At 38.0% G+C, this 27,758-nt stretch overlaps 1 protein-coding gene across 1 annotated transcript in view; it reads right to left on the reverse strand.

The window, feature by feature from the left end:
• The window catches only part of ADGRB3 (adhesion G protein-coupled receptor B3), a gene marked incomplete at both ends in the record, with an annotated part of 447,304 nt that extends 420,206 nt beyond the window's left edge, over positions 1-27,098 (reverse strand). The window contains one exon of the mRNA XM_082302615.1: positions 26,345-27,098. Within this exon, the coding sequence (XP_082158741.1) occupies positions 26,345-27,098 (754 nt within the window). The remainder of the gene's footprint in view (positions 1-26,344) is intronic.
• Between the last annotated feature and the right edge of the window lie 660 nt (positions 27,099-27,758).

The raw sequence follows: 27,758 nt of genomic DNA on the forward strand, positions 1-27,758 counted from the left end.
AGGTGCAATGGCTTTAAACTGAGAGTAGGTTTAGATTAGCCATTATGAAGAAATTCTTTACTGTGAGGGTAGTGAGGCACTAGAACAGGTCGCCCAGAGAATTTGTGGATACCCCATCCCTACAAGTGTTCAAGGGCCAGTTGCATGGGGCCCTAAGCAAGCTGTTCTAGTGGGAGGTGTCCCTGCCCATTGCAGGGGGGTTGGAACTACATTATCTCTAAGGTCCCTTCCAACCCAAACCAGGATATGATTCTACGTATTAACAAAGTTGTCTTCAACATCTACAGAAAAAAAAAAAAAAATCAGTGACCTTCATTCTGGGCAAGAAAAAACAATTTGACATTCAAACCTATTTGGTATGTGCAGTCACAGCTCAATGTCAAAATGATGATCAATAACAAGTGGTGTCTTCCCGTGGTCTGTATAAGGGACCAGGTGCAGTATCTTCATTAATGACATGGGCTGTGGGATTTAGTGCACTCTCAGCAAGTTTCTGGGTAACTCAGGGGCGCAGTTGATTCACTAATGCGAATCTTGAGGGATCTTGACAGGCTTGAGGAGTGAGCCCATGCGAACCTCATGAAATTTAACAAGATCATTGCAAGGTCCTGCACCTGGGTCGAGGCAATACCCAATGTCCATACAAAATGGGGGATGACTGGACTGACAGCAGCCCTACACAGGAGGACTTGGTGATACTGTTGGATGAAAAATTAGATGTGAAGCAGCTGGGAGCACCTGCAACCTCAGAAACCAATTACACCCTAGGGTGCATAAACTCATGCATGGCCAGCAGGTTGTGGGAGGCTATTTCCCCCTCTACTCTGCTCTCATAAGACCCCACCTAGAATACTGTGTCCATCTGTGGACCCCCCAGTACACAAAGGACATGGACCTGTTAAAGCACATTTAGAGGAAGGCTACAAGGATCAGAGGGCTGGGACACCTCTCCTGCAAAGGAAGGCTGTGAGAGGTGAGGTTGTTCAGCCTGAAGGCCCTGGGGAGATCTTACTGTGGCCTTTCAATCCTTAGAGGCAGGGGCTTATAAAACAGACTGAGGGACTTTTCACCAGGGCCTGTAGTGACAGGACAAGAGGCAATCATTTTAAATTGAAAGAGTGTAGATTCAGATTGTACATAATGTTGCAGCGGGGATTACTGCGACAAGTATATTTCAAACCAGGAGTCCCGTGGAAACCGAAGTATATATGGACAGATTCGTGGTAGATGTTTCAGGGATGTTTATTTCTCCAGCCGCATGGCCGGGGCTCAGCTCAGGAACCCGCCGGTCACGGGACCCCAGGGTCCTTGGCCACACAGGGGAACACAAACCAACCCATGGGGAATGAGACTGACCAGGGGCAGGGAAACCCCGTGCCTCCCCCCCAGGGCCCATCTCCCAGGGCTCCATGGCAGGGGGAGGGACCCCAACAACCTAAGGAAGAAATTTTTTATTACGAGGGTGGTGAGACACTGGAACAGGTTTCCCAGAGAGGCTGTGGATGCCTCATGCCTGCTACTGCTCAAGGCCAGGCTGGCTGGGGCTTTGAGCAACCTGTCTGTTTGAAGGTGTCTCTGCCCATGGGTTGGAACTACATGATCATTAATGGTTCCTCCCAACCAAAACCATTCTATGATTCTGTAAATTAGCAGATGAAAGAAAAAGGTCCAGATAAAACTAACATGATAAAACAAATGCCAAACATAATGGAAAAGGTAATTAAAAGTAGTAGTATCACTTATAGTACCACTTCCGAAACAGAAAGATTTATTAAGCAGAATGCTTCAGTGTTCTGTCTGGGCTCTGGTTCTATTAGTATTTTTAATGACATGGATAACACTAAATATTACATGCAATAATTCTCAGATGGTAGGAAACAATGAGAATTCCCAAATTTCTTGGGAAAAATAAGACCAACTACAGTGTTCTTTATTTAAGCAACACCTACACAGACATTGGAGGAACAACTTACTTGGCAGCAGTTCTTAGGAGGAAATCTGGAGGTCTTTGGAATGTTAACTAAACCAGACCCAGCACTATGAAGTACTTCTCAACTTAATGTAATACTTGTCATCTGTATCATCTGAAAGACATGAGGAGTAATCTGCTTGAACTAGCAGGTGGTTGAAGCTCTGCATCTTGCTTTGAGAATTGCTCTTGCAGAAAGTGGTTTATTTGGAGGCAATCCAGAAGAGAAAAACAGGAATTATAAAGCTATAGCAAGTGATCTGCATGGAAATGCTGAATAGATTTGAGATAATTAGCCTAGAAAATGGAAGAGTTATGGATGGAAGGATTTATTTAAACACTTTTTTTTATGGTTTTGTCTAGGGTGTTTACATAAAAGGTACCTACCAAGAAGAAGGAAGTAATTTTTTGCTTATATTCACAATGATTAATAAAAGAACTGGTTAAAAATAAAAATCTTTTAGAAATCAAAACCAAGCCAAAACTTTTATTAAGGACACATAGTAAAATAGGTTGCCTGTGGTAGCTGAAAAGTCTGAGTTCGTGGCAGTGTCTAAAAAATGGGTTAGATGGACATCTCTTGGGAACCTTTTAGATCAAGTTCAGAATATTTTTGGGGGAAAGAGGAAAGATACAGTGACTTCCCAAGGTCCTCCCAACTTCTTTTGTACAATTCAGTTTAAATCAACTCTCTAAGGTAGTGAAAGCCCATCAGGTTATACAATACGAGGTACTAAATTTCAGATGTAGAAGATACACTATCTTTCGTAAAAACATAAAAACTTCAAACACACTTCTACTACACAGTCCCTTCAAAGTTAAAGTATAAAGTGTATTGCTCTATAGTGCAGTGATACCTCACCCATGTATAACAATAGCTGGTACATCAGAACTGCAAACAGGACCATTTAAAGGAAAGAAGGACAGTTTGCTCTGATATGCCATAAACATCTCTATCCTTCAACCCCTATGAAATGTAACTATTAAGCAGGATGGAGGGATAAAATATTTCACCTCATAACGTGCCTGGATGTGCTGTTTGGAAACCAACCAACAAATAAAAAATCCCAGGAATTCAGAACATAAGCATTGTAATACACCTATTATTTCCTACTCTTACTGTGAAGTCTATATACAGCATCTAAGAGATCTTGGAAAATCAAGACCTCTTATACTGAAATTATATTGATTGTGTCAGTTTCAACTGATTAGTTCAACTACCTGAGAAATGTCAATATAATGGAATCATAATCTGAATTCAGAGCATTGTGTAGACAAAGAACCAACCCAAAAGCAAAACTTTTTTTTAATTTTTTTTCCAGCTTCTACATGAGGCCAGGACAGACTTAAACATCCACAGATTTTCCATAAAAGACAGACAATACAGAATTTGCTGTGTTTGATTGTAGTACTCCAGGGCAATGTGGGAGATCACAATCACATCCCTAAATTGCTGATGTTTTTTACCGTAAGTAAGTTTCACAATTATTGGACAGTAGAGTTATTGTCTTTCCCCTTCATGTAAACTCTGTTTATAAAAGAAAATAGTTTTAACAGCAAAAATTGAAAGGAACTTACCTGAAATCTAGGGCCTTTAGGGGACAGACAAACATTACTCTGTATAGAATGACTAGGGGAGTTTCATAGGAGCAAGAGTAGAGACAGCAGTGTTGCTTTTACTGGCACTCTAAGTTCAAAGATTCAAGATACTGAAGAAAGTAAGGCATAGCGCAATTTAGTTCTACCACACTCAAGGGTAACCTCAAGACTTTCTTCTACTGCTTATTTAAAACACAGAGTCAGAGAGATGAAATGACAGCTGTGAAAATTCATGTCTCAGGATTTTCAAAGACAAGTTGCACAAACACAGAAATGAAGATTTGGGTTGTGAAATGAAAATACACTTCTCTTCTACACATATACTGCGATTCACACTTTCTCGCATTTGGGTTTTAAAGAACTTGATTGAATGATTTGATTTTAATTTTTGAACAGTTTTTAAATTATTTCAAGTAAGGAACAGAAGAAATAACATGTTAGTTATGTAAGCAATCATTGATGGGCAAATGGATCAAATCAAAGATTAAAAGATACTAAAAATAATAATACAGTATTTAGAAAATAATGCATTTAATAAAATCCTGACTGGGTCAAAAGCTTGCCTTGAGAAGGCAGGGTAAAACTTATCTATATATATATATAACTTGCTCATTAGAAAGCATTCCCTGAGTTGAGGTAATAAATATTATCTATAACAACTAAAATTATTTTATTGGCACATTAGTGCATCAAATCCTACTATCATTGCCTTCACGGGGAAGGAAAAGAGTAACAAGCAGTTTACATCAGGATTGGGATTTATTTTTAAAAGGGTTATATAATACTTCTGGAGATTGCAAAACCTTTCAGAAAAAAAAAAAAATTCATAAGTTGCCGAGAATTTTACCATAAATTGCTTATGAATCAATCCAGTGATGGCATAGGATACTTGTTTAGCAACAGATTTGATGAAAACTACAGCCAGAAATAAAATATGCTAGCACACTTAGTATTATGTAAGATTACAGTTTTTGTGCTATCTGATGATTAATTTTATTTACTGTGTTTTTAATATATGTTCTTCAATAAAAAGGCTACAAAGCCCATCTATATTCTATTGTATAAAACCTAATGACAGATTTCAGCTCTGTTTCGGAGCCTGCTTCTCTTTAACCAAGTATCATGAAGAGTAGCATAGACCGAAATCTATGCTTTTAATGTCTAGTGCATTCTAGACACTGAAATTACCATTAAAAATTAATAAATCTATTGATGTTTTCAGATTAAATGGAGCTATATGTACACATATATATAATATTTGACCTTAAGTCTTGAGCATGTTAAGGTATGAAAGTCTGTTACTCTGTTGGTTTTATGAATCTGATGGAATCTAAAGTGAAAGGCAGGATTTTACTGCAGATAAATCATTGAAGAAATGTAACTGATACTTTTACCTCAAGAGCCCAAGGTAAGATTTTATCTGAGAATAAATCAACAACGCAAAAATGGAATTCTACTTATGAAAAACCACCAAGAAAAACAGGAAAAAACCCACCTCTTATTTAATGGTATCTAAGTCTGTAAAGAACAACTTTGCTCCTTTTTCTCAAATATAATGCTGGAATTTTTTTTCTTTCTATATATGCACACCTATATTGAAATCCATGGATTTTTTTCAATTTTTCCTTGTTATCAAAGAATAAACAAAGAGCAGCCAATGCAATGTAACTTGACTTGTGCAAACAAAGAATATACACAAAATGCTGTATAAATGTTTCTCTGCTAGTCTAATGAGTTATAGATGTAAATGAGGTACTCAATACAGTATACTTTGGAAAGGGTTTTTCAATGACATCTGCTAAAAAGATGAGATCTGGTCTTTAACTGTAGCAAATACTTCAGAGAGATTTATTTTCTCCTAAATTAAGAAATTTCTACATGGTTCTTCTGTAGAGAACACAGCATGCTGGAAAAAAAAAAGGAAAAAAAAATTTTCTTGACATTTTGCAAACTCTAACACATTCCTTCAGGCACAAAGTTTATTTTTATGTCTTCCCAGCAAACTACCGTGCAAAAGACTCCAATTTTGTTTTGTTGTTTCTGTTTTTTCTTATGTCTTTCTAAAGAAAACCAGTAGTCTTTGTTTATTTCTTGGGTATAAGAACTGAAAAATATGCAGGTCTTTTGAATGACTGCAAGAATAACAAAATAGTTAAAATTTTCTACAGAAAGCAGCTCCCTGTGCTCTTAAAATATCAAAGTGTTTCCAGGACTCATACTTCCATCTTTTAGACCCCTTTCATTTCAGAGGCCATTGTGTCCTTATAAATGGCATTTCATATTCTCCCGTAGGATAAAGTAAGTATACTTTTAAAGCCATATTTTTGTGAACAAATACATGACCATAATCTATTGTAATGTGTTTTCTAATAAAGATTTCTTCTACCTTCAAATACAGCCTCACTATGCATCTGTTCAGGGGGGCCTAGGAAATACCATGTTGGATGTATGTGGATATACCCAGAAATGGGTATACCTAATTTAGTATTCTCTTACTAGAAGTGTCTCGACTAGGAATTAAATGTGTTAGAGATTTGAACTTTCTATATACTATGACATCAAGCCTTCTACATTTCAATACAACTCAACCGACATATGTCAGAATGCTAAGTTTTCTTTAGCACTGAGTTTTGGAACATATAAGAATATACCTGCTAAAGACACTTTAAATCTAAGGCAAGTCTTATGACGGTTGAAGAAATTCAAAGCAGACAAGTCTTTTCCAAACATCTAAAAAGTAATTTTCTGTGCCTTAAGAAATGAATTAAACGTCTCTCTTGTATAACTGGGGATGTTCTCTTTTATTCCTATATCTGTCTAATCCTTTTTACCAATATCTTGGTCTCAGTGAATTAATTCTTTGCTTTAGTGTGACATGCTTGGTGTATTTAGCCCTAAGACAATCTAGGGGTGACACAGGATATCACTGCAGGCTTTCCCCAGAGTATATTCTTCTCTAGTCTTTAAGGAATCAATCCTGCAATGAGAAATTGAGAAGACAAACAAGAAAAAGTGCTAGAGGCTGATTGAAAGACTGCCTTTACCTTAATAGCAGAGAAAAAAGTCCTGCAAAACCACCCTGGATTTCTGAATATCCTGTGACCCCTTAAGAATCCCTCCAGGGTGAAGTAAGCTGCTTTATAAATGAGAAAACAGTGATCCCTGGAAAGGCTAGGTTTGTTTCGCAGGCCCAGAATGTTTAATGGAGATATTTAGGATAGAATTTACCTTACAACTGAGACTCTGGAAAAACATTTATGCACAAGTTAGGTTCCATTTCAGTCTTGCTGTAAGCACTGAAATACATAGTTCTTGAGCTGTTTTTCTATTTCGAAATAAATGACAATTTAATACTCATACAACTCAATGAACAGAAAGGCTCACCCTGTGGCAATGGTGATGGTTGGTCCAATTTGCCATCCCATGAGTAATTAAGCCTTCCCACCCACACTGAGATTTGTGACATTCATGCCCATTGGTCCTTCTATCATTCATGGATCATGCTTATCTGTCATTAAGATGTCATTATCTGCACCCTGGGTTGCATCAAAAGAGGAGTGACCAGCAGGTTGAGGGAGGTGAGTCTGCCCCTCTACTCCACTCTCATGAGAACTCACCTGCAGTGCTGTGTCCAGCTCGGGGGTCCTCAGAACAGGAAGGACATGGAGCAAGTCCAGAGGAGGGCCACAAAGATGATCAGAAGAATGGAGCACCTCTCTGACTAAAACAGGCTGAGAAAGCTGAAGTTGTTCAGCCTGATAAGGGAAGGCTCCACAAAGACCTAATTGTGGTCTTCCAATACTTAAAGGGGAGAGCAGTTTTTTACACCAGCAGATAGTAATAGGACAACTGGGAATGGCTTTAAACTAGAAGGGGAGAGATTTAGATTTTATGTTAGGAAGAAATTCTTTCCTCACAGGGTACTCAAGCACTGGAGCAGGCTGCCTAGAGAATTTGTGGATGCCCATCAAGGCTAGGTTGGATGGGGTCCTAAGCAAGCTGGTCTAGCGTTAAGGTGTCCCTGCCCATGGTGGGAGGGATGGAACTAGATGATCTTTAAGGTCTCTTTCAACCCAAGTCATTCTATGATTCTATGAGGAAAAATACCAAATAAATTTAGGCACTAAATTAGCCTACTTTGCCTACAAAATTTTAATTATTTCATATTCAGAGGACAGAAACTCCCTTTTATTTTATTAATTTTTGAGATCATACAAATTCTTTACTATCTGATCATGGAGGTTTGAATGGAATTTATAATATAGACAATATATATTATAGCCTCTGAGATATACAATCAGATTCATTGATACATATCTATATATGTAGTGGGAGACATTGATAAGTTTATTTATTGAGTAAAAATGTGTAACAATAATTCCTAGGATTAGGAAAAATAGAGAAGTGTTGAATGAAACTTTACTGTATATTATACTATAATATGATTCTATAAAAATTAAAGACTTGTAAATGTATATCCAGTTCACAAACAACAATAAATTTGGCTAGACATTCTCAGTCTTTGCTTACATAGGGACCTTTTGAGTTCCAAATAACTTTTGACATCTCTTCATCTCTGTAATTATCTCCAAGTATCATTCACTACTAATGCTTTAAGGATCTTCCCTTCCCATTTTATTTCAATTTATTTATAAGACAGAGTATGACAGTATTTTACAGTATTCTAAATTATATTATCATATGTCCTCCCCATGTTTCTAACTGATATAAGCCTTCTTTCTTTTCCCACAGTCCTCACTAGTAATTGCATTTGCTCCTAATATATTGCTAAACTCCAAGTTTTACCAAGTACATTACTTTCTTTGTTAAAACACTACTGAAGATGTAGCTTCAAATACGAATTTATGCAGATGTCAGTACACCATTGATATTAATTTACAGTTTTCATATAGCCCCCAGTCTATTTTTAAATGTGTTAAAATCTAAAAAAATAGGAATTAAGTTTTATAGAAATATGAGTAATATCCGTAACTTCTCATTTAATACTTTCATTTATCCATTTTACAACTCCCCCCCCAAAAGCTGTGTAACATTTATAGTATTAGAATAAAGTTAAAACAGAAAGCCATTATAATTAATAACATTTTGTTACTTTCATATAGTGATATCCTTTCAGGTCCTTTTGATAGGTTTACTGGTCTACAAATTGGATTCTTAGAACATTGAAGTTTACTAATTTCTTGTTAAATATTAAAAGATGATTATACAATCCTGTGTTATTTATTTACTTTAATAGTCTATCATACACATTCTCTGTACCACTGCATTCCTGCATATTTGGATTTTTCACATATGACCCTATTTCTTGTTTGCCAATTTCTTCTTACTTTTTAATTGTTCTAGAATCACCCTTTATTTCTCATTCCTAAAAAGAAGCTTTTAAACTCAGATATCTTAAGTAAGATTATTATCATTCCTTTCAGTCTTTTCAGTATTTGTTTTTTCCCTATGATGTTGTTAGAAAATCCTTATTATCTTAACCCCTTTGGCTAGCGTTAATCCATTTCTCTTTTTATACTGCCTTATCTTTGCCCTACAAGCTTTAACTTCGAATATTCTTGTCTGGCTGCCTCGTCTCTTTCCCTTTTCCAGAACACTATTCAATAGTGATTCCTTATCTTGTCTTTCAGCGCCAGAAGCTACCAACAGTACAGTACAGCTGTGATACATCACAAGCAAAAGGGAAGGCACACAAACATGCCTCACTGTGTGAATGATGTAAAATACTGTAAGAAACTATTAATATTTTTTTTAATGCAACCTCTTGGCCTCACTGAACTTGACTTGATAAATATCAAACTGTTTCAAAAATCTATACATCAAGGATGACACAGCCATAATTATTTTTGGAAAACTTTCTCTAGAATATTTTATTAGCTGTTCTTCATATTAACTGTTTTGGCCATTTTGCACACTGTCATTGTAGTTTAGGTTATTTTTCTAATAATTAGAATACTACAACCTGAAGCATGATAAAGCATAACTAAAAAAAACCCATAGTCCACTACAGTGACTGACAGGAATAACAAAATTCATTGACAACATACACACTGGATTAGATTATGGGTCTGGTTATTTGCTGAATCCTGACATATGTACAAAGTATTAGGGGTCAAAATAACCTCACCATGAACCAAAGAAAAGACTGAAATAAAATATACAACTCGATTAGTTTCACCCTGAGCAAGGTATTCAACTACATGACCATCAGAACCCTTCAAACCTAAATTTACCTATGAGTCTATTTCACATAATTTCAAAAGCATTTTTTAATCTATTAATAAAATAGGTCTAAAAGTAAAATTTTAGCCTTAAGGTACCAACCTTAAGGTCTCTTCAGTTTATTATTGCATCTGGTAATATGAATACAGTGAATGATTTTCAAACATGAAAGAACCCCAAAATCTTAATATGCATTCATATATTAAAATATCTGTCATAAGACTGAAAACTTGAACTCTTGTCTTCTGTGAGTGCTCAATATCTGCATCCTGTGGACCACATCACACCAGGGGAATGCTAAAATATAACCAAATCGTGAACATGGACTCTTAACCTAAGTGATCTTCCAGGGGTTGCCATCAGTTCTAGATGCTCACTTGCAATAAAAAAAGTAGTCCAGCTATCTATTCTCACCCAGCTGATGTTGTAAATGATTCAAGCTTCCAACCTTACTTAACATTTTCCAGAGTTTACCCAATTCTAACTTTACTTTATATCCATTCAGAGCAGAATCTTAAAAAACCAAACCAAACAAAAAACTCTTAACTCCCCCCCCACAAAAATCCCTCAAAAAACCCCAAAGCAAGCAACCAAAAAAGCTCAACCCAAACCAACCAACCAACCAAACAAAAAAAAAACAAAAAACAAAACAAAAAAAACAAAACAAAAAACAAACAAACAAACAAAAAACAAAACAAAAGAAACCCAAAAAAACCCACAAAAAACCCCCCCCACAAACCTCCCCAAAAGTAAAGCTCCTCTGTTTACAAACATTTTATTTTTCTAAATGGAGAAAGAGAACTGCTGCAAAGAACACCAGCACTTTGTTAATTTATTTTATAAGCGCTGAAATGGTTGAGGGTAGCCTCAGATACCATGATTCTCTTGTACTCATAAACTTCTCAGACTTACTGGTGGAGGCATAAATTGCCTTTTGATCACTGTATATCAACAATTTAGGCAAAAAGATAGGAAAAAATCTAATGCACATATAAAGGAGTGAGACAGACAAAAAGGGAAAAGCAAATTCAGTTTAATGGCATTAGGAAATCTCTTTAAACTAACTGCATATTTCTCTGAGTTAGCATGATTTTTTTCCAGGTTACCATGGATTTGTACATTAATGGAACACAAAATTGTTGGAACTACACAGCTGAGTTCTGTGTGGCTGTGCTTATCATGTGACTAATGAAAATGAAATTTCTTGGAAAACAGAAATGTGCACTCAAAGGTTGTAGGAGACACCTGTGTGGACAAAGACATTTATGTATGATATCTGGCCAGAGTTCAAAATTCATGTTACTAAATGTTCACCTGGGAGAACTAAGACAACTTCATGGGTTGCAATGTGTCGGAGACAGGGTGACTAAAAAAAGGGAGGGGTAATTTAGAGCATTTTCTTGAATAAAAAGCAAACAACTATTCAGTAATAAAAATGAAGATTAACTGAATAAAGACAGCTCCGAGCACAAGAGTGCTCCCAGCACCATTGCCAGTCAAAAGCACATAGATCTAGCATTGCCCTGAAAAGGTCATCAGTCCATCTGTTTCTTTGGCAGAGGTGACAACCAGCCCACATGGATTACTCTCTCCTAACAGTATTTAACATTCCATAATCCTCAAACCAAACAGAGCCAATCCTATAAAAATCCAGGGGACAATCTAAAGAATTTCTATGGTATTGCCCGCAATGGGCTTGAAGGATCACAGGTATTACTCTGTGGTAAAAACCCACTGATTTCAATGGTTTGTGATCACCAAGGTCCTCCAAATTTAACTGTAAATGATGTCTCTATGTAGACAATTATTTCAATTTCTCTGAGCTTATAGTGAGGTTTATTATAAATAATTTAAAACAGAAAATGTAAAACATACATTGAAGTATGTTTTAATAATTTCATTTGTTGGCCATTTTTACTCACAAATGAAACTGTTTCCATGTTGTTTATAATTTATGTGATTTCAGAGACTTATGTCATTTAGATTAAGGTATTGTCAGATTTGAGTAGACTCCAGTGCACTTACTCACAATCAGACACATTAAAAATGAAGTAATTACTTGTGTTAGTGAAACAACTGCAGTAAGAAAAATAAAATCCTGATTAAATAACACCTGTACCTTTGTCTTACACTATGACCAACAAGCTTGTAACTGTGCTTCTATATAAACACAGAAATTAATGCTTGCTATAAAAAAAAATCTAGAAATTTCAGCAGTGAATTTCAATTTTAAGAGAGTGTGTGGTTCTTCCTAGTTCTTGTGCTTAAAATAATAAGAACCCAAAACCAGGAAACATAAAAGACTCTTTGACTAACCTTCTTCCCTTCAATCCTACTGACATCAGAAGACAATAAATACTAACACAAGCAAGGCTTGACAAACAACATCATTAAAACCCTCAAGGCTACTGCAAATGGATTAACTCACAATAGTTGCACATGGTCTAGATACCTGCTAAAAGAGACTGAGCAGAATTGAAAGCTTCATTTCAATCAAGTGGTGCCGATGACCTGAAATTAGCTCCTGAAAAGCCTGTGTGGGGACATTCCTGTTCCCAGAGGGCCTAAATAAAGGCTTCCAGGACTGCACACTGCACTTTGTTCCCTCTTTGAGCTTGGTCAGGGACCGAGGTGAACACGTAAGTCTTCTGTGTGACAGAAAAAGGTACATGACCTGCTGTTGACCAAACCTCCACATGCTCTTGTGGAATGCTATATAACTGAGAGAGTACTGAGCTGACCCCAAAGACTTTTTGCTTTTTTAAAAAAATACCAGCTACAGAAAAAGATGGAATATGCCTTTCACATATAAATATGTTACTTGAAGTAAGTATCTCTTAAGGAGGAGGAGATGCATATTCATGGTTATACTTAGCCTGAGGAAACCTAAGCCCTTGTTTTCTCTTTCCTGGGATACTGCTCTCACTAGAAGGCAAAGGGCTTGTGTTAAGTATCAGTAGTTTCTGGTATTCCTGTGAAACTACAGCACTGCAAGAAATAACAAAACAAGATTTATGGGGTCAGCAAGCCACTCAAAGGAAACTGCACTATGTACTGGTGGTTAGAGTGATTCCTGACTGAGGGAACACTAGGCTGGGGGACACATACACACTTAATTCATATCCCAGCTTAGCCCACTGCAATTTGGTTGCCTGCCTACACTCTACCATTAGAGCAGTAACAGGACTTGCAGAAATGAATGAGGCATGGGCTGGAAGGCATATCCTGCCTTTTGTGACTGCAATCTTTTTTGTGCATAAAACCAATGGAGAAAACCAGTGGAAGCAGATGGCACAGGGCAATGGGAGAAAAGAAACAGATTTGCCAAGAACCTATAACACAGAGGAATCATGCAAAGTAGAGCACAGAGGAGGAAATACTGGACACTTCAGCAACTTCAACTGGTTGTGTGACTGGAGTGATGAGGAAAAAATCAGGGTTTAAATATAGGGTTAAAAACAGGGTTTCTATGACCTTGTCCAAGCCTGTGCACTTCTCAGGCTAGCTGAAATAAGACAGGTTTTTGTTTTGTTTTCAGGGTTTATTTATTTATAATTCCTACAAATCTTCTGTGTCTGTTTACTTCACCTGTTTTATGCCCCAGATGTGATAAACTGTAAACTTAGAGTACTAATAAGACTGGAGCTCTGTGAAAGTGAAAGCTTCTGGGAAATCTGAGCGTTTAGCTAAAAGAGTAGTGCAAAGAGCTTACAACCTAGAAACAAGACAAAGCACAGAGACCAAAGGGGAAAAAAATCAAAAACCATGCTTAGAGCCAGTATAATTTCAAGGGAAGCTTAAGTATGTATAAACCTCATGTTCGGAGCTGCAAACCAAGAAGCATGCTGACTATTTAGCTGTGAACTCCATCGGGGCAATGTGACAATTTCTAACAGAGAACTACAAGTTACAAATACCAAATATGCTGAGATGGACTTTGTGGCCTGAGGGTCTGTCTTATGAGAGGAACAGTGTGTGATCATCCTTCAAGTTAGCATGCACATAATGTATTCTCTGATCAACACAGCACTTTGTGTCTTTGCCAGCACATCACTGCTACCATGAGCAATGTGTGTCTGCCAAAGGAACAAAGAAGAATACCGGGAGTCTTTTTAACTGCATGCCAAAAGGATCCCTGTCCTGAAATGGCAGAATTCCCAACTATATCACAGCACCAGACACTATCTTGGTGTCATATCGCAATAGTGTCTTTCAATAGAAGAGATTTAGCATCTCCAGTATTTTTTCCTAAAACAATCTCCAGTGTACCCTCTGTCTATCCACCATTGTTTAATTTACTTATGCATTTTGAATTAATCCATATAAAATAAAAAATACGTTCTAAATTTTCATCTTTCAGTTAATTTGAAATCTGATTTTCTCCATGTAAATATCTGCATAGACTTCAGAATATAACAGTGATTCTCGTTAAGTTGCCAAAAAAAAAGATCACCTTTCATTAACAGTATTTGCCTTTAAAATGTACAAAGACTGTAAGCAGTCATGACACATAAGCTCAGGGCTTGTAATGATAACTGAGCTGTGATGAAAGACTGGACAGGACTTCTAAATTCTTGGTTGGTATCAGACATGTAACAAAGACCTATGCTAACAGAACTATGCAATTCACAACATTCTGCGCTGCTAGCAAAATAACTTGCATTTTTTGAGATCAGTCTTACCCAGAATAATAGCAACCTGATCATTGAAAATATCCACATTGATTTTAATGTAAAATTATTTTCTATGATTTTCTACATCCAACAGTTTGAAGTGAAATACTGGGGTTGAAGTATACACACAATAGAAATCAGACCTTAGATATGTAAAAAATCATTAGAAATTATGCCACAGCATTACTGCAAGGTATTCAGTTAGGATTTTTAAAAATGGCAGCTAGTAACTTCTGAAAACTAATAACTGCTAGGCAATGTTTCGGTAGATTGTCAAAACATCCTGCATACTTGTTTTGCAGTTCTCACATCTTGACATCTGAGTAAATTATAAATTCTTTTGTTAAGATGATCTTTCTGTTGTATTTTTTGATAACCTCTACTATGTATCCTGGCATATTTTAGGGGCATATATTCTTCCACAGTTCATATTATAATAAATATTATCTTCCAATACTTCGTAATTTAATGCCTTCTTCTTCGGAAGAACTCCCTGACAGCGGCTGTCATCTCAAATGACTGTCAACTTTGTGTTCAGACACATATTCTAGAGATAAATACAATCCCAAATTTACACAAAAACAAGAAGTAGAAAGCATCTATTTCTACAGCAGTTGTGTCAGTCATAGCCAAAAATCAGCCAGCCGCTCCTAAACAGATTCTTGTTTTTATCCAGATACGTCTAGTGCGATACCATTTGTCAAATCAATAATGTGACACTACTTTTTTTTTTTTTTTTAATCTAGCAAAAAAAAAAAAAAAAAAAAAAAAAGCATGTTTTAGAATGCTAAAATTTTGCGTTTCTGGACACATTCAACAGAAAGGTGAAAAAAAGTACAATGACAATAACCACAGCCATTCTTCGTGATTCTAAATGTATTTTAGTGTAGCCCTATATCACAATAAATACAGCACTGCAATTGCCATTAAAAGGCCTCAGGACATGTCAAGTATTGTCTGAACTTGTTTTGTTCTTCCTGAAGCTTTGTTCAGCTTGCTTAATGATCAGACAGCTATTGCCTGATTTGTTTAAATTTTGCTTATCTTTGTAGAACCATATTCTTTTTATAGAGGGCAGCAACAAACAGATATTCTGTACAGAACTATGTACCTATTTTACCCCAGCACAACAATCCAGGGCAGAAGAGCACAGTGCTGACAAAGGGAATGCTTTGAGAGCAGAGGTGTCCAAGCAGGAGACAATGGGTGCAGTGCAGGCCAGCACAGATCTGGAAGGGCCAGTGAAAGGCAAAAGATGGCTTTGGGGATCCCAGAGCTAACAAATAATACACTGATGAGCAGCTAAAGCAGTGCAGATCTGGGAACTAGACAAAACTGGGTTCCAAGATAAAAAAAGCGAAGAATATTTATTGAACTTACATAAGGCAGTACATATATAGTAAATTAGTTGTTATTATTGATATTTATTGATTTGTTTGACTGCAATTTATTATTGTTGTTGGGATTAATTTCTAATAATATTTAGAGAAAATATTTTTAATAATAAAATAATGGTTTCCTGTTCTAATATTGATTAGATGTATTTCAGGAACCCACATCTTCAGTTGAGGGCATTTAGCAGCAAACCTGCTTTTAATTAAATCCCATTTACATGAATAATGATGTTGATTCATTGAGTTTATTTATGTACAAGTGAACACAAAAGCAGGAATTTAGTCATGTCTGAAAAACATTTAGATGCTACATCCTGGCACGCTTGGATACTCTGTCATGTCTTATTTATTCTAGAAATTCAGTTATTGTAAAGTTACTGTACATATAATGTTACCAGACTAAAACCTACTTTTGCAACAATTCAGACTTCACATGGACAAAAATCCATTCTCCAAAAGCTTAAAAACATGAAATAGTAGATAAATCTCATAGTCCTTCATTCTCTTCATCTCTTTATGCAAAGCAACCAATAAACTCACACCTTCACTTCAACCACCAGAAAATACTCAGAGAGAACATGGATTTGATATTCATCAGAACTATGAGGGGAAAAAAAGACTTTCTAGTTTAGCAGTAATGGCATAATCTATATATGCTAAGTAACTGGAATACTGATTGCCAAGCAAAACTTTGACATACTTAAAATATTACCAGAAGGCAAGGCAGTACTATTATAACAACACAGCAGGGAAAGGAACTGAGGCACAGAAGCATCAAAAAGCATTTACAAAGAAATCAAATAAGTTTACATGCCTCATCATCACTTTCAAGACCCCCATTCACAATGGGGACCTCCAAAATGTTCATCTGAGGGCACCCCACACCTGCTGGTATTTAAGAGCCTTCAGACAACATGAGCAAGGTGCACACAAGGGTCTGGGTGTTGCCTCACTGCGAGAAGTAGCAAACTCCTGAGCAGAGTGAATCCAAAAGGTAATCTTGGATCATACCAACTTGCCTCAGCTTTGCACAAGACACAACCAGAGAGCGCATCCTCCTTTTAAAGGGCAGCCTCCATTCATAATCTTCTGTGTCTAAACTGCCAAACCCGACCTGAATGCCCTGTAAACAGCTGCAGCACTTGGAGCAATCTGGACTCAGTGGCTCTGCTTCTCAGAAGGTTCTGTCTGGTCAAGGAACAGGAATAGTGTTGATTTTTCCCAATTATGAAGCTACTCCAATTTTCATGAAAATATTAAAAATTCAGTGAATACATAATAATTTGAACATTAATTTAAGAGACAGGAAAACACTGGTTCCAGAGCAGGCTCCAATTATTTTTAGGTACATTAAATTCTCCCAGGTCAATAACCATCAAACTTTTCTGAGTATAACTCTGCTTCAAGAGTTATAACCAGTATCTATTGCATTTATGAACCTAAATAATAGCATCATCCACTGAAGTCCTATGGACCCATACATAACTCTCACAGCTTTATCAGTTGCTGCGATTGGCTAATATCCCAGCCTTGGCACCTTCTTCCCTTCCAAGGAGAGTGAAACTTTATGATCCTCTCTGTATTATTAGTGAATTCCTAGACACTTGATGCAGACAGACCAGCTGGACAAGGCTGTGTACTCACATTACACCTGCAGTGCTGAACATTTTCCTTCCTCTCCTTTGTCAGTGTGAAGCACATCTGTCAACCTTCAAACACACCAGTACGGAGCATCTGTATGTTTGCCAGTTACTGCAGATATTGGCCAATGCCACAGAACAAACAAAACACTTCCAAGGATAAAAACACAACTCGCTACAGTTCAAGCTCAAGTGCCCAGCTTTGCAGACAACTAAAATCTTCTCTGTGTACAGTACAGAAGGGAATGAAAATAATAGGATAGAGAAGTAAACACTATAAAAAAAGCAAACCATTTAGGATTCAAAGAAATATTTCACATGAAATACTGAGACTTAAGATTTTCCAAAGGCCTTTCAGGACAAAGTATTCTTGCAGGAAGCATGGGCAATAATATTTCTCATAACCAATAAACAACATGAATTAGATTCTCTGATTTTCTAATCTGCAATTTAAACCCTTACTAACTCCACTACTGGAATGAGCTACAAAGGTTTTGCCGACTTATCCCCAAGCACTCTGTGCACACTTTCACAGAGACCTGCACCAGTCTTTAATGGCCAGTGGGAAGCCCTGGACAAACATGTATCTTGGACTCTGTTTTGAAGGATCTGCCAGTAATACTGTAATCAAACACAGTGCAACAGCCTAGAAACACGGTATTATGCAATTGGCTGCTAACATGTCCAAAAGAGCAGGCAAGGGTAACATGTATCAACCACTTTTTGATAGATCTTTTTTCCTAAGCAAATCTAAATTGTGCTGAAGCAGCATCCCTGTTCTCCCCAGCTCTTTCTTGTGCCACTTTTTGGCTCCAGTGGAGGATTAGCTGGGCCATTATAGCACACTTGCCCAACATCAAGACCATACAACTGAAGAACCCAAGGAGAGTAGTTTTCTGCTGGGCTGGTGTACTGACACAACTCAGCAAAGGGAAAGGAGTGAAGCCACAATGGGGCCTCAGATCGTCACAAGCAACTTGTTATAGCATACCTCAGTTGGTGACAATGGTTAACAAATTCCTACTTAACATAAAGTGTATCCCTACGTAACTGAAGAATGAGCTAGCAGTACATGAAGAACAACAGGTACCAGTCAGCTCCCAAAATGTTTTACATCTTCTGAAGAATTAAAGAGAGCAAAGTAGTGAAAATTGCCCAAAACAGGATGACATGTTCTCCCCATTGTCACCAACTTTCTATTGAGCTAACAAAAAGGGATGCTATTCAAATTTTGTATTTTTGTTGTGGTTTCTGTCATTTCTAGGAGATATAAATAAAATTTGAACTTAATTACTGAAAATAGCTTGCTTCCAAATTTCAGCTGCACACATTTCCAGCACCATCAAAGAAATACTAATCTGAGTGCATCATATGCCTTTTTTCCCCTCCAGATTATGGTAAAGAAACTGAAATAAAGCACACAACAACAGAATAACCAGTTAAAATGGAAAAAATCCACAAGAAGTTACACAACTGAGTTTTCTTTAAAGTACATCTGCTTCACTTCATCAAAGGTCAAGGATGGTTTGAAAAGTAAAACTACAGGGGGAATAAAAAAGAATTTATAAATAAAAATTATCAAATAATTTACTTTTGGTAGTACAAACATGTTATTACTGTTTCACACCTCTTTGGTGGGATTTAATCTAATCTGCGTTTAGACCAAATTATATTCATGGAATGGTGAATTTGTCTTGAGTAAGGACAATAATTTGGCCTTTGCAGAGCAAAGTAACAACATGGATCTCATACCCCACTATTATTGACTGTTTTTATTACTTCCAATGGTGTCTAGTCCATCAGAAAACTGTGTCAGTAATTTGACAAAAACTTTATTTATAACTTCTCTAAAAGATTAACAAAACCGAGAAGGACTTTGAAAAATTTGATTGTCTTCCTCTTGAGATTAAACTAACATCAGAAAGGGCTCAAAATCTGAAATATTCAGAGTGATGCATAATAAATAAAATCAGTGATGCATAATTTGTAAATTTGTATTTTATATCATGTACAACTTTCTCTGTCCTAAAGAGCATTTTATATTTCTTGTTAACAGTGAATGTAAATAATGCTCAATGGAATTCTGCAGTGACCTTTGTTTTATTACAATTACTGCATATTTATAAATGAACAACTAAACTCCAATTTGAGAGTTACAACAACTTTGAGTTGGAATCCTTTGATAAAACACAACTGAATAAACTTCATAAAATTAATTCCCTAAGAAGAGAAAAAGAAAGTCTCCTCCTAAAATTCCTCTGTGTATACCCACACACAAAGCAGATTTTTCCATGCTTTTGCAAGTAGAAAACTAAACGAAACAGCAATATGGAGAGATTTGAACAGCAGAGGATAAATTGCTTTAAAAAGAGCACAGAATAGATTGAATGTAAAACATTGTATAATCACTGTTTTATATAAACACATAAAATAGAAATACGTAGGTATAAACCACTGCATAACAATAAAAAAATGCAGTACCTGCTTTATGTCATAATATAATTCCATGTAATGTCACTAAGACTTAATAACTGAAATCCCACTATGTAAGAAGAATCTACATCAACTCCTGCTAATGACTGTTCTATACTGGAACACTTCCACATTTGCCAAAAAGCACAAGAAAATCAGAGGACAAGTTCTAAAACACACTAAACATACTGTGGACCTTCTCCACCCAGACAAATGGAAGAATTTGAAGACAAAAGGCACAGCTTACTGGTATGAGAAAGGCCAACAAAGAAGGCATGACCAGTCTGAAATATCTGATGGTACAGTACTCAGTACTATCAAGCACTTGTTCACTGGAGGCAGCAGCAAGGGAGTTCAAATTCTGCCCCTAATTTGGATACTTGCTTTGACTTCATTCTGAACACTTGTTTCTATACCTTGCCCATTCTTTATCACTTGTTTCTATTTATATCCTGCGCTTCATAGAGTAGTTTCTAGCAGCGTTTATGTCCAGTTGAGAGCAGGCCTTCCAATGTCTGAGTGCAATAATGTACACAAATAGAGGTTCAATTCAAGAAAAAATGACAGGTTGGGAAACTAAAATCCCAGTTTGGGTTATAACATACTATGCAACTGAAGTCATGCATGTTTCAAACAAGCAATGAGCTGATGAAAAACTGGTGTTCGAATCCTATACAGAACACCTGTGATCCCTCCGAAGGCAAACATCAGACTGAAACAGGTTGACTTTTCACAAAAAATAAATATGCCATCTCACTAGTGTGTAAGAAGTGCTTAACAAAATACTGATAGAATCTGTGATACCAAAGAAATTACCACCGAGAAAGAGAGAGAAGTGCATCTACTAATAAAGGATTTAAATAACTGGAAGCAAAGCCATTTATATAGGCTGTTTTGTAGCGTGAAGGAAATGGTCTAGGTATTTTCCTTTTTCAAAGCATCAGAGAATGCACTTACGGATTGATCCAAATCCCACTGAATTCCATACACATACATGAAGTGTTGATTAGTCTTGCACACAGACTTCTAAACTTTACGTCAAAACAAGAATTTTCATAGTTTACTGAAATAAATCAGGTGGAGATAATCAATACAGCACAAACTAAAGTACAGTCACTAGTGATAATCACATATAATAATTTAAACCAAAGGAAAGGCTTTTTGATTAAAGGAGGTGCTGATCATTAATGCTTTTTCTACAGTGCACCGCTTCAAAAAAAAGAATTTGAAATCAAACTCACATGACTTTGATAAAGCACCCTATTATGAGTGGTTCAGAATGACTCAAATATGTACTAAAAGCATAAATTTTTAGGGTGATCATTTTCTTCTAGCAAAATAAGTCAAAATAGGACATATTATGTAGCACACAGGAATCCACGGGAGATTTTAAAATATTTCCTTCCACTGAGAACCAGACTCACAAACATGATCTCTTTAATTGATTCTATGGATGTTTCTATGATGTTTTTTTGCTCCATAAGCATTTTAGCAGGAACAATATTTATGCCAAAAAAAATTTTTTTACATGAAATTATTTTTCTTTACAGTCTAGATTTTCACAGAGATCAAACTGCTCACTACAGTGTAATAACAAACTGCTTAAAACTGCTCATAAGTGGTACAGTAAGCACTTGTTTTAGTATATCAGTTTTAAGTTTTTAAACAATATTTTGTAAAACATAATGAAAAATACTCTTCACGCAAAGCTTAAAAGTGTGTTTTTCCCTTAGTGTTCATCCTCCTTTATCCCTGTGAACTCATGAATAAAAGGGCCACTGCAAGCAGAAGGCTATAAAAATTATTAAGCCTCTTTCAAGTATGTTACTGTACTCATTCAATATTTTGGACAACTGTTTTATTTATTTTTGATTTTCTAAATTTTACTTTAGTCATAAAAAATTGTTGCACACTAAATATTAAATATTCCTATAGGAGTAGGTGGTTGTTAAGACTCCATTTTGCAATTTTTGATCTTACTAGACAAATCCTTCACTGATTTAACAGTTTTAATCCTCTGATGCAGCCATGATATGACATGGTATTACTGACTATGACTTTCTGACTAGGGATGTCCAGCCTACTCACCAAGCTAGTGACCTCTGGGTATGTGATGAATATTAGGAATTCATCTCAGATGTGTGCAACAGGAAGTGGGCATTCATGGAATGGCATATAAATAAATGCATACAAGTCATGAAAGTTCTACAAAACTATTTGCATCCTACATCTTACTATTACTCAACAGTGTGGCATAAACTATTATTTTAAAGGCACATCTATCACAGTAAATCCTCTGTTAAGATCTCTGTGTTGTTTTCAGATTTGAAATCTGGAAAAAAATAAATCAGTTGCTGAATACTGAGATGCTGGTACACAGTGTGCTCTTAGAATTTCTGACAAAGTAGACCAATGCTACACTTCTAGCGTAATAAAATATCCCTACTAAGATCATTTTAGACTATCTAAACAAGAGATACAAGATTAAGCCTGGAACTCCAAATGCTGAGGTTTAATTAATGTGAACATCCCTTCTCTTCTTCTGTTGGATATAAGCCACAGGACAAAGAATTATTTCCATTGTTTTAGGAGGAACCTTGTCAGATTTGGCATTAAACACAAGGGGAAACTCTCTATAATTTCTGTCTAAGTAACTGTTATAAAACCTCACAATAATACTATGGTTTTGCAATGGCCACAATAAGAAAAAACATTTTTTGATTCTCTCTTGGATTGACTACATACATATAGTCTTTACATGTCTACTAGCTTTGGAACTGAGCCCTGTCTTACTGACAGAAAGTTTATGACATACTTCAGTCACAGCACTGAAGATCAAGGGGAAAAATTCCCCTGAGCCCTTAAATTTAGGACCCTTCCAGAGTACTCACGGAGATCTATTTGCCAATGCTTTGATCCAGGCTAAGCATCTCAAATATAAGGCCACAGAAAAGGATGTAGATACAAGGAAACTGGGACTAAGTGAAACTGTAGCAATTTTCAATATTGTTTTAATCAATGATGCCAAAGATGATCTGCCTACAGAAAAAAAGCTGAATAAACCACATATTTTCAAACCATTTTATTAGAAAGAAATAGTTACAGCTTCTTTTTTTTTGACCTAGTTCCTTTTATTGTTCAACACTTCAGCACATTTAGAAACACAATGATCCATTGTATACTTGTCACATCTTTTGTAAGATTCAACACCTCTTAAAAAGGAAAAATACCGACTTTCATCCATTTTCCTAAGCCATTTATCATATTCAAAATTGCAAAAATCTTCAAAACAGAGGTTCAAAATAGAAACAGTTGGCTTTAATCTAAATGCTCTCTATTTACATAAGGGTTCTAAAATGTGACTGGCAATAGTTTTGAGGAAAGATTTTGCACTTCATACAGTCAAGCTTGATGAAAGCAAATCCGATGGATGGGAAGGTTCGCATAATACTTAGAAACCTGTCAGGTCTTTGCAATTCCTTTCCATAAGTCATTTATAGGCAATGTCAGTACATAACCTCAAAATAATACACAAATTCATAAAACACAGTCTTAACCAAATCTAGAGCACTCTCTCAAGAATAAACTCCATTCCCCTTAAAACTCAACTTAAAACTGTAATTTCACTTGCCACTATGAACCCGAACAACCATTTCTTAGTTATTGGTCTACCTTATTTATGCTACCTATCCCAATCTAACTTGAACTAGCTTGTCTGTGAAAACAACACTTTTATTTCTTGCCTTAATGTTCGCTGACAAAAGTGATAAATTGCATCATGTTTGTAGCAAGAACAGTCTACATTTTGATCCCTCAGTAAGGCCTTGATCTGAACCACAAACCAGCTTTTTGCATACAGATACACCTGACTGATGTGTTTAATGAGTGCAACTGTATCTACAGAAAACAAAGATTCAACACACCTCTGTCACAGATTTCAGCCTTCTGAGGAAAGGGAAAAAATGCTTTAGACACTGAATGGAAGACAAAAGCTTACTGATAACTGAGAAGTACTGTAAGGCTTAATTTGCAAAGTGATTATAACTTCGAGTAAAAATCTGATGAACAATTTCAAAGTGCATTAAAGCAATTAAATATTGAAATAATTCTAATACTCTAAAAATTCTCATCAATACAAAACTTCCCCCACTAAACAGAGTGAAAAACAAGCAAATCAAACCTTCCACCTACCAAACGAAACTTCCACCCTCTCTAACAATGCCATTTCTAAAGCTAATATGCAGAAAAATCTGTAAGTAGGGGCAAGAATTAAAATACGTCTGAAATAGGAAGCAAAATATGCTGGAAACGTGTTTCAAAATTTAAGGGAAGAAAAAATCCAAATAAATGCTCGCCCTCAGCTTTCTCTGTCCTTTCAACTAAGTACATTTCTGAAACAGATGCTTTAACCTGAATACACACATCCCCTTGGAATTTAGTGTATTTTGGGGCAAGATGTGAGAGGGCCCCCGGCGGCCCGAGCATTCCCTGTGCTGGCGCTCCCTCGCCCCCCGCTCCACGAGGGAGCCGGTGCCTTAGGACGGGAATCAGAAGCAGGGGCGAGGGATGGATGCGCCTCTCGGCCGCGGTGGCCGTGCCTCCCACGGCACTGGGGCCGGGGGGGATGCGCCGCCCGCCCCTCCGCAGGGTCCCGCTGGACCCGCGCACTCCGACTGCGCTTCCTGCGCGCGTTCCGGTCTGCGGTGTTTGTGTTTTCCAGCTGGGGCCGTGGCTCCCCCGTGATTCCCATGACTCACACGGCGGAGGCTGAAGGGGCGCAAGCGGCGCCTCCCACCCAGCGCTGCGGCCGCGGACGGGCGGTGCGAGCTCCGCGCACCCGCGCAGCGCCCGGGGCTCCCGCCCGGCTCCGCCTGCTGCGGCCGGGGCTGCCTCCGCCTCCCCGGGCACTAATTAGCTCTAAACGGTGTTAAATACCATCCCTGCCACTGAACGAGCTTCTCTCGGAAATTTTTACGGCAGCCGAGCTTCCCCCGTCCGTTAGAACCGCTCTGATCCCGGGCTGCTGGGTGGCGGGAGAGGCGCGGAGCCGCAGGACACTCTAAGTGTCCCACTCGCCAGCCTTCCCCTCCCCCGGCCCTGCCCTTGGCCGCTGGCACGGCGGCAGCTGGAGCAAGTTCAGCTTTTCTTCTCCCACAGCACTGGGGCTTGGCTGCCCTTAAAGAAAATCCTCTCCTAACAACGTGTCAATGTTACATTCCTCCACAAAGCAACTTCTATTAGGGGGGCTGGGAGCTTGGCACTGCCTCGCCACAGACTGAGAGCTTTGTGGCTATGCAAAAAAACAAGGAGAGAGGGAACATTTCCTGCATTAAAATGCAATACCCCAGGCTCGATGATTTATCCTCCCCCTCCCCCCATTCCCGTACGGCAGCTCTGAAGGACCCCCTCGCCAACAGGCTGCATCCAGAGCCCCCATCTATGTTCAACCCATGCCTTCCCTGCCTCACAACCCCTCAAAGCCCTTCTAAAAATCGCCCCCGCCCCAACCTCCCCAAAATATCAGGCTAAAACAGGAGGTATGTAGCAGAGGAGCTGGGTGGAGGACTGCCATGCTACCTGCTGGACCCCTGTCTTCCCACCCTTCCAAAACACCCCCGTCCCTTTTTCCAGCAGGGACATGAAGCTGGGACTGGAGCAGCTGCTGGGAATGACACATCAACCCCCTCCTCGCTAATACTGCAATGCCTTCATCCCCAGGAGCCGAGACTGGGTGCAGCAACAGCCACTGGCCCCATCACAGAGCTTCCCAGGAGGTTAAACCAGCATGTCCTGCCTGCGCAGTGCCTCGCCTTTCCAGGCATCTCAGGCAGAGGGTTCACCCTAAGGAATTGCATTTGCTCTTGGTTTGTTTGTAGGTTGCTGAGGTCTGGCCCAGGGACCAGGTGTCCTGAACATGGTAAATCTCTTGGTCTTTTGGTCAGGTTGCCTGCATGCCTTTGGAAATGTTTTCCTTGCAAAGTCGAGGGATCATATCAAGAAGGCCAAGGTTTTGCAGTTGGGTGGTTGCTGTAAAGAGGTGGTGAGGGGAAGAGTGATTCCTGGCTCACCACCTGTGGGCATTACTGTAAGTGGGGCCTTAGAACAGATGGATCCTACTTGTGAGGAGTTTCAACAGTGCTCAGCAGAACTATATGCTGTAGGTTAGGCCCGTTTAGAAATGAAAATGCAGCCTTCCCTGCTTTGAGGGAGTGTGCACCTTCTCCAGCCCTTTCGCCTCATCTAGAGGAGAGCCAGAGTGGAGAGCAACTCAAACGAATGTGAGTATTAAGGAGAGCTGGCAGCAGGACTTACACACTGGCATGGCATTCAGCCCCCCCTCCAAGAAGCACCTACCTTCTTTTGGCGGCCGCTTGGCTTCTCTGGTGAGATTGCAGACCTGGGTGGTTTGCAGCTCCTGGGTCAGGCAGCCTTCCGTCTGCTCGTTGAGGGGCAGCACCACGTTATTGAGCAACACCAGGGACTGGTCGTCTATTCCCCACTCTCCCAAATGCTGAGGGCAGGTGCATTTTGTATACATGATCCCACAGGACTCGGTTCTCCCATTTTCGGATTTCAAGCAGCTCTCCAACCAAGTGCATAACACATGGCACCCAAACTGGCTTGGGCTCACCTTGTTCAACACCAAAAACTCAAAGAAGGATTTTTGGTCTTCTTCTTTTTTGTGTAATCCTGGGAGGTTGATAGGATAGACACGACGTATCTGAATAAAATTCTTATCATACTGCAGAAATACAAAAGCATTCTTGGAATTGCAGAGCTGCATTATAGAATGGTTATTTTTTAAAAGATCCTTTATTTTTTCATGAGAAAAATGATCAAACTGATAAGCCAAGAGGGAAAAGTTGGAGCAGCTGAAGTCCTTTTTGGAAAATTTCAGGTAAATACTATATTTGGTTGGATCTGGATTTTCCAGCGTCCAAGTGCAGTTTGTGAAGTTTTTAGGAAACATTTCACTTACAGAATACGATCCATAAATGACCCCCTTCACCAACGTGGAACACCAGAAGTCTTGGGCAGCATTAAATCCAAACATAACCAGTAGATAGGTGGAAAATATATAAATCAGCAAATTACGAACAGCCTTCATCCTATGTCATTTGGCCTGCAGGAGATGAAATGAAATAAAAATGCAAGTAGAATTCTTCACGCATAGAAAACCAAACTCCTTACAATTTTCGAGCCAGCTGTTTTCAAGCTTGCAGTTAGAGCCCCTTTCAGAAAGAAGGGCAGGTAATTTTTATTTTATAACGCAAGGGCCGGGGTTGCCGCTGTGTGCACAGCGCCATCACGTGGCCATCGCCACAGACACGTCCTCCACAGACAAATTAAAACTCAACATCTATTAGATTATTAATAGGAATGTCCTCTCCTCTCTAGGATTTAGTCATCATGGCGTGGACTAGACTGCTCAACTTAAGTAAAAACCTATATGCCTTACCTGACAGAAGAAGAGAAGAGAAATTTATTTATTAATTTATTCAAAAAGTAAATAAGTCATCTGCTGTAGTTATGTATGTGCATATACAATATGCACACGCAGAATTCCACCAGAATAGAACAAGAAAGCTGGTAGAATTTGTTGTTGCATATTATTTTTCTCTTAAGTCTGAGAAAAAACTGAATTATTATAGCTATAATTTAAAAATGCACCAATTACTATTTGTTACAGATGGAACATTATCTCCCATATGTCTACATGTCTTCACCCTGGCCGCCTGGTACACAGAGGTCTCTAAAAAGGCAGCAA

This window comes from Coloeus monedula (genome assembly GCF_965178545.1).
Source record: "Coloeus monedula genome assembly, chromosome: 2".
In the NCBI taxonomy this organism is placed as follows: domain Eukaryota; kingdom Metazoa; phylum Chordata; class Aves; order Passeriformes; family Corvidae; genus Coloeus; species Coloeus monedula.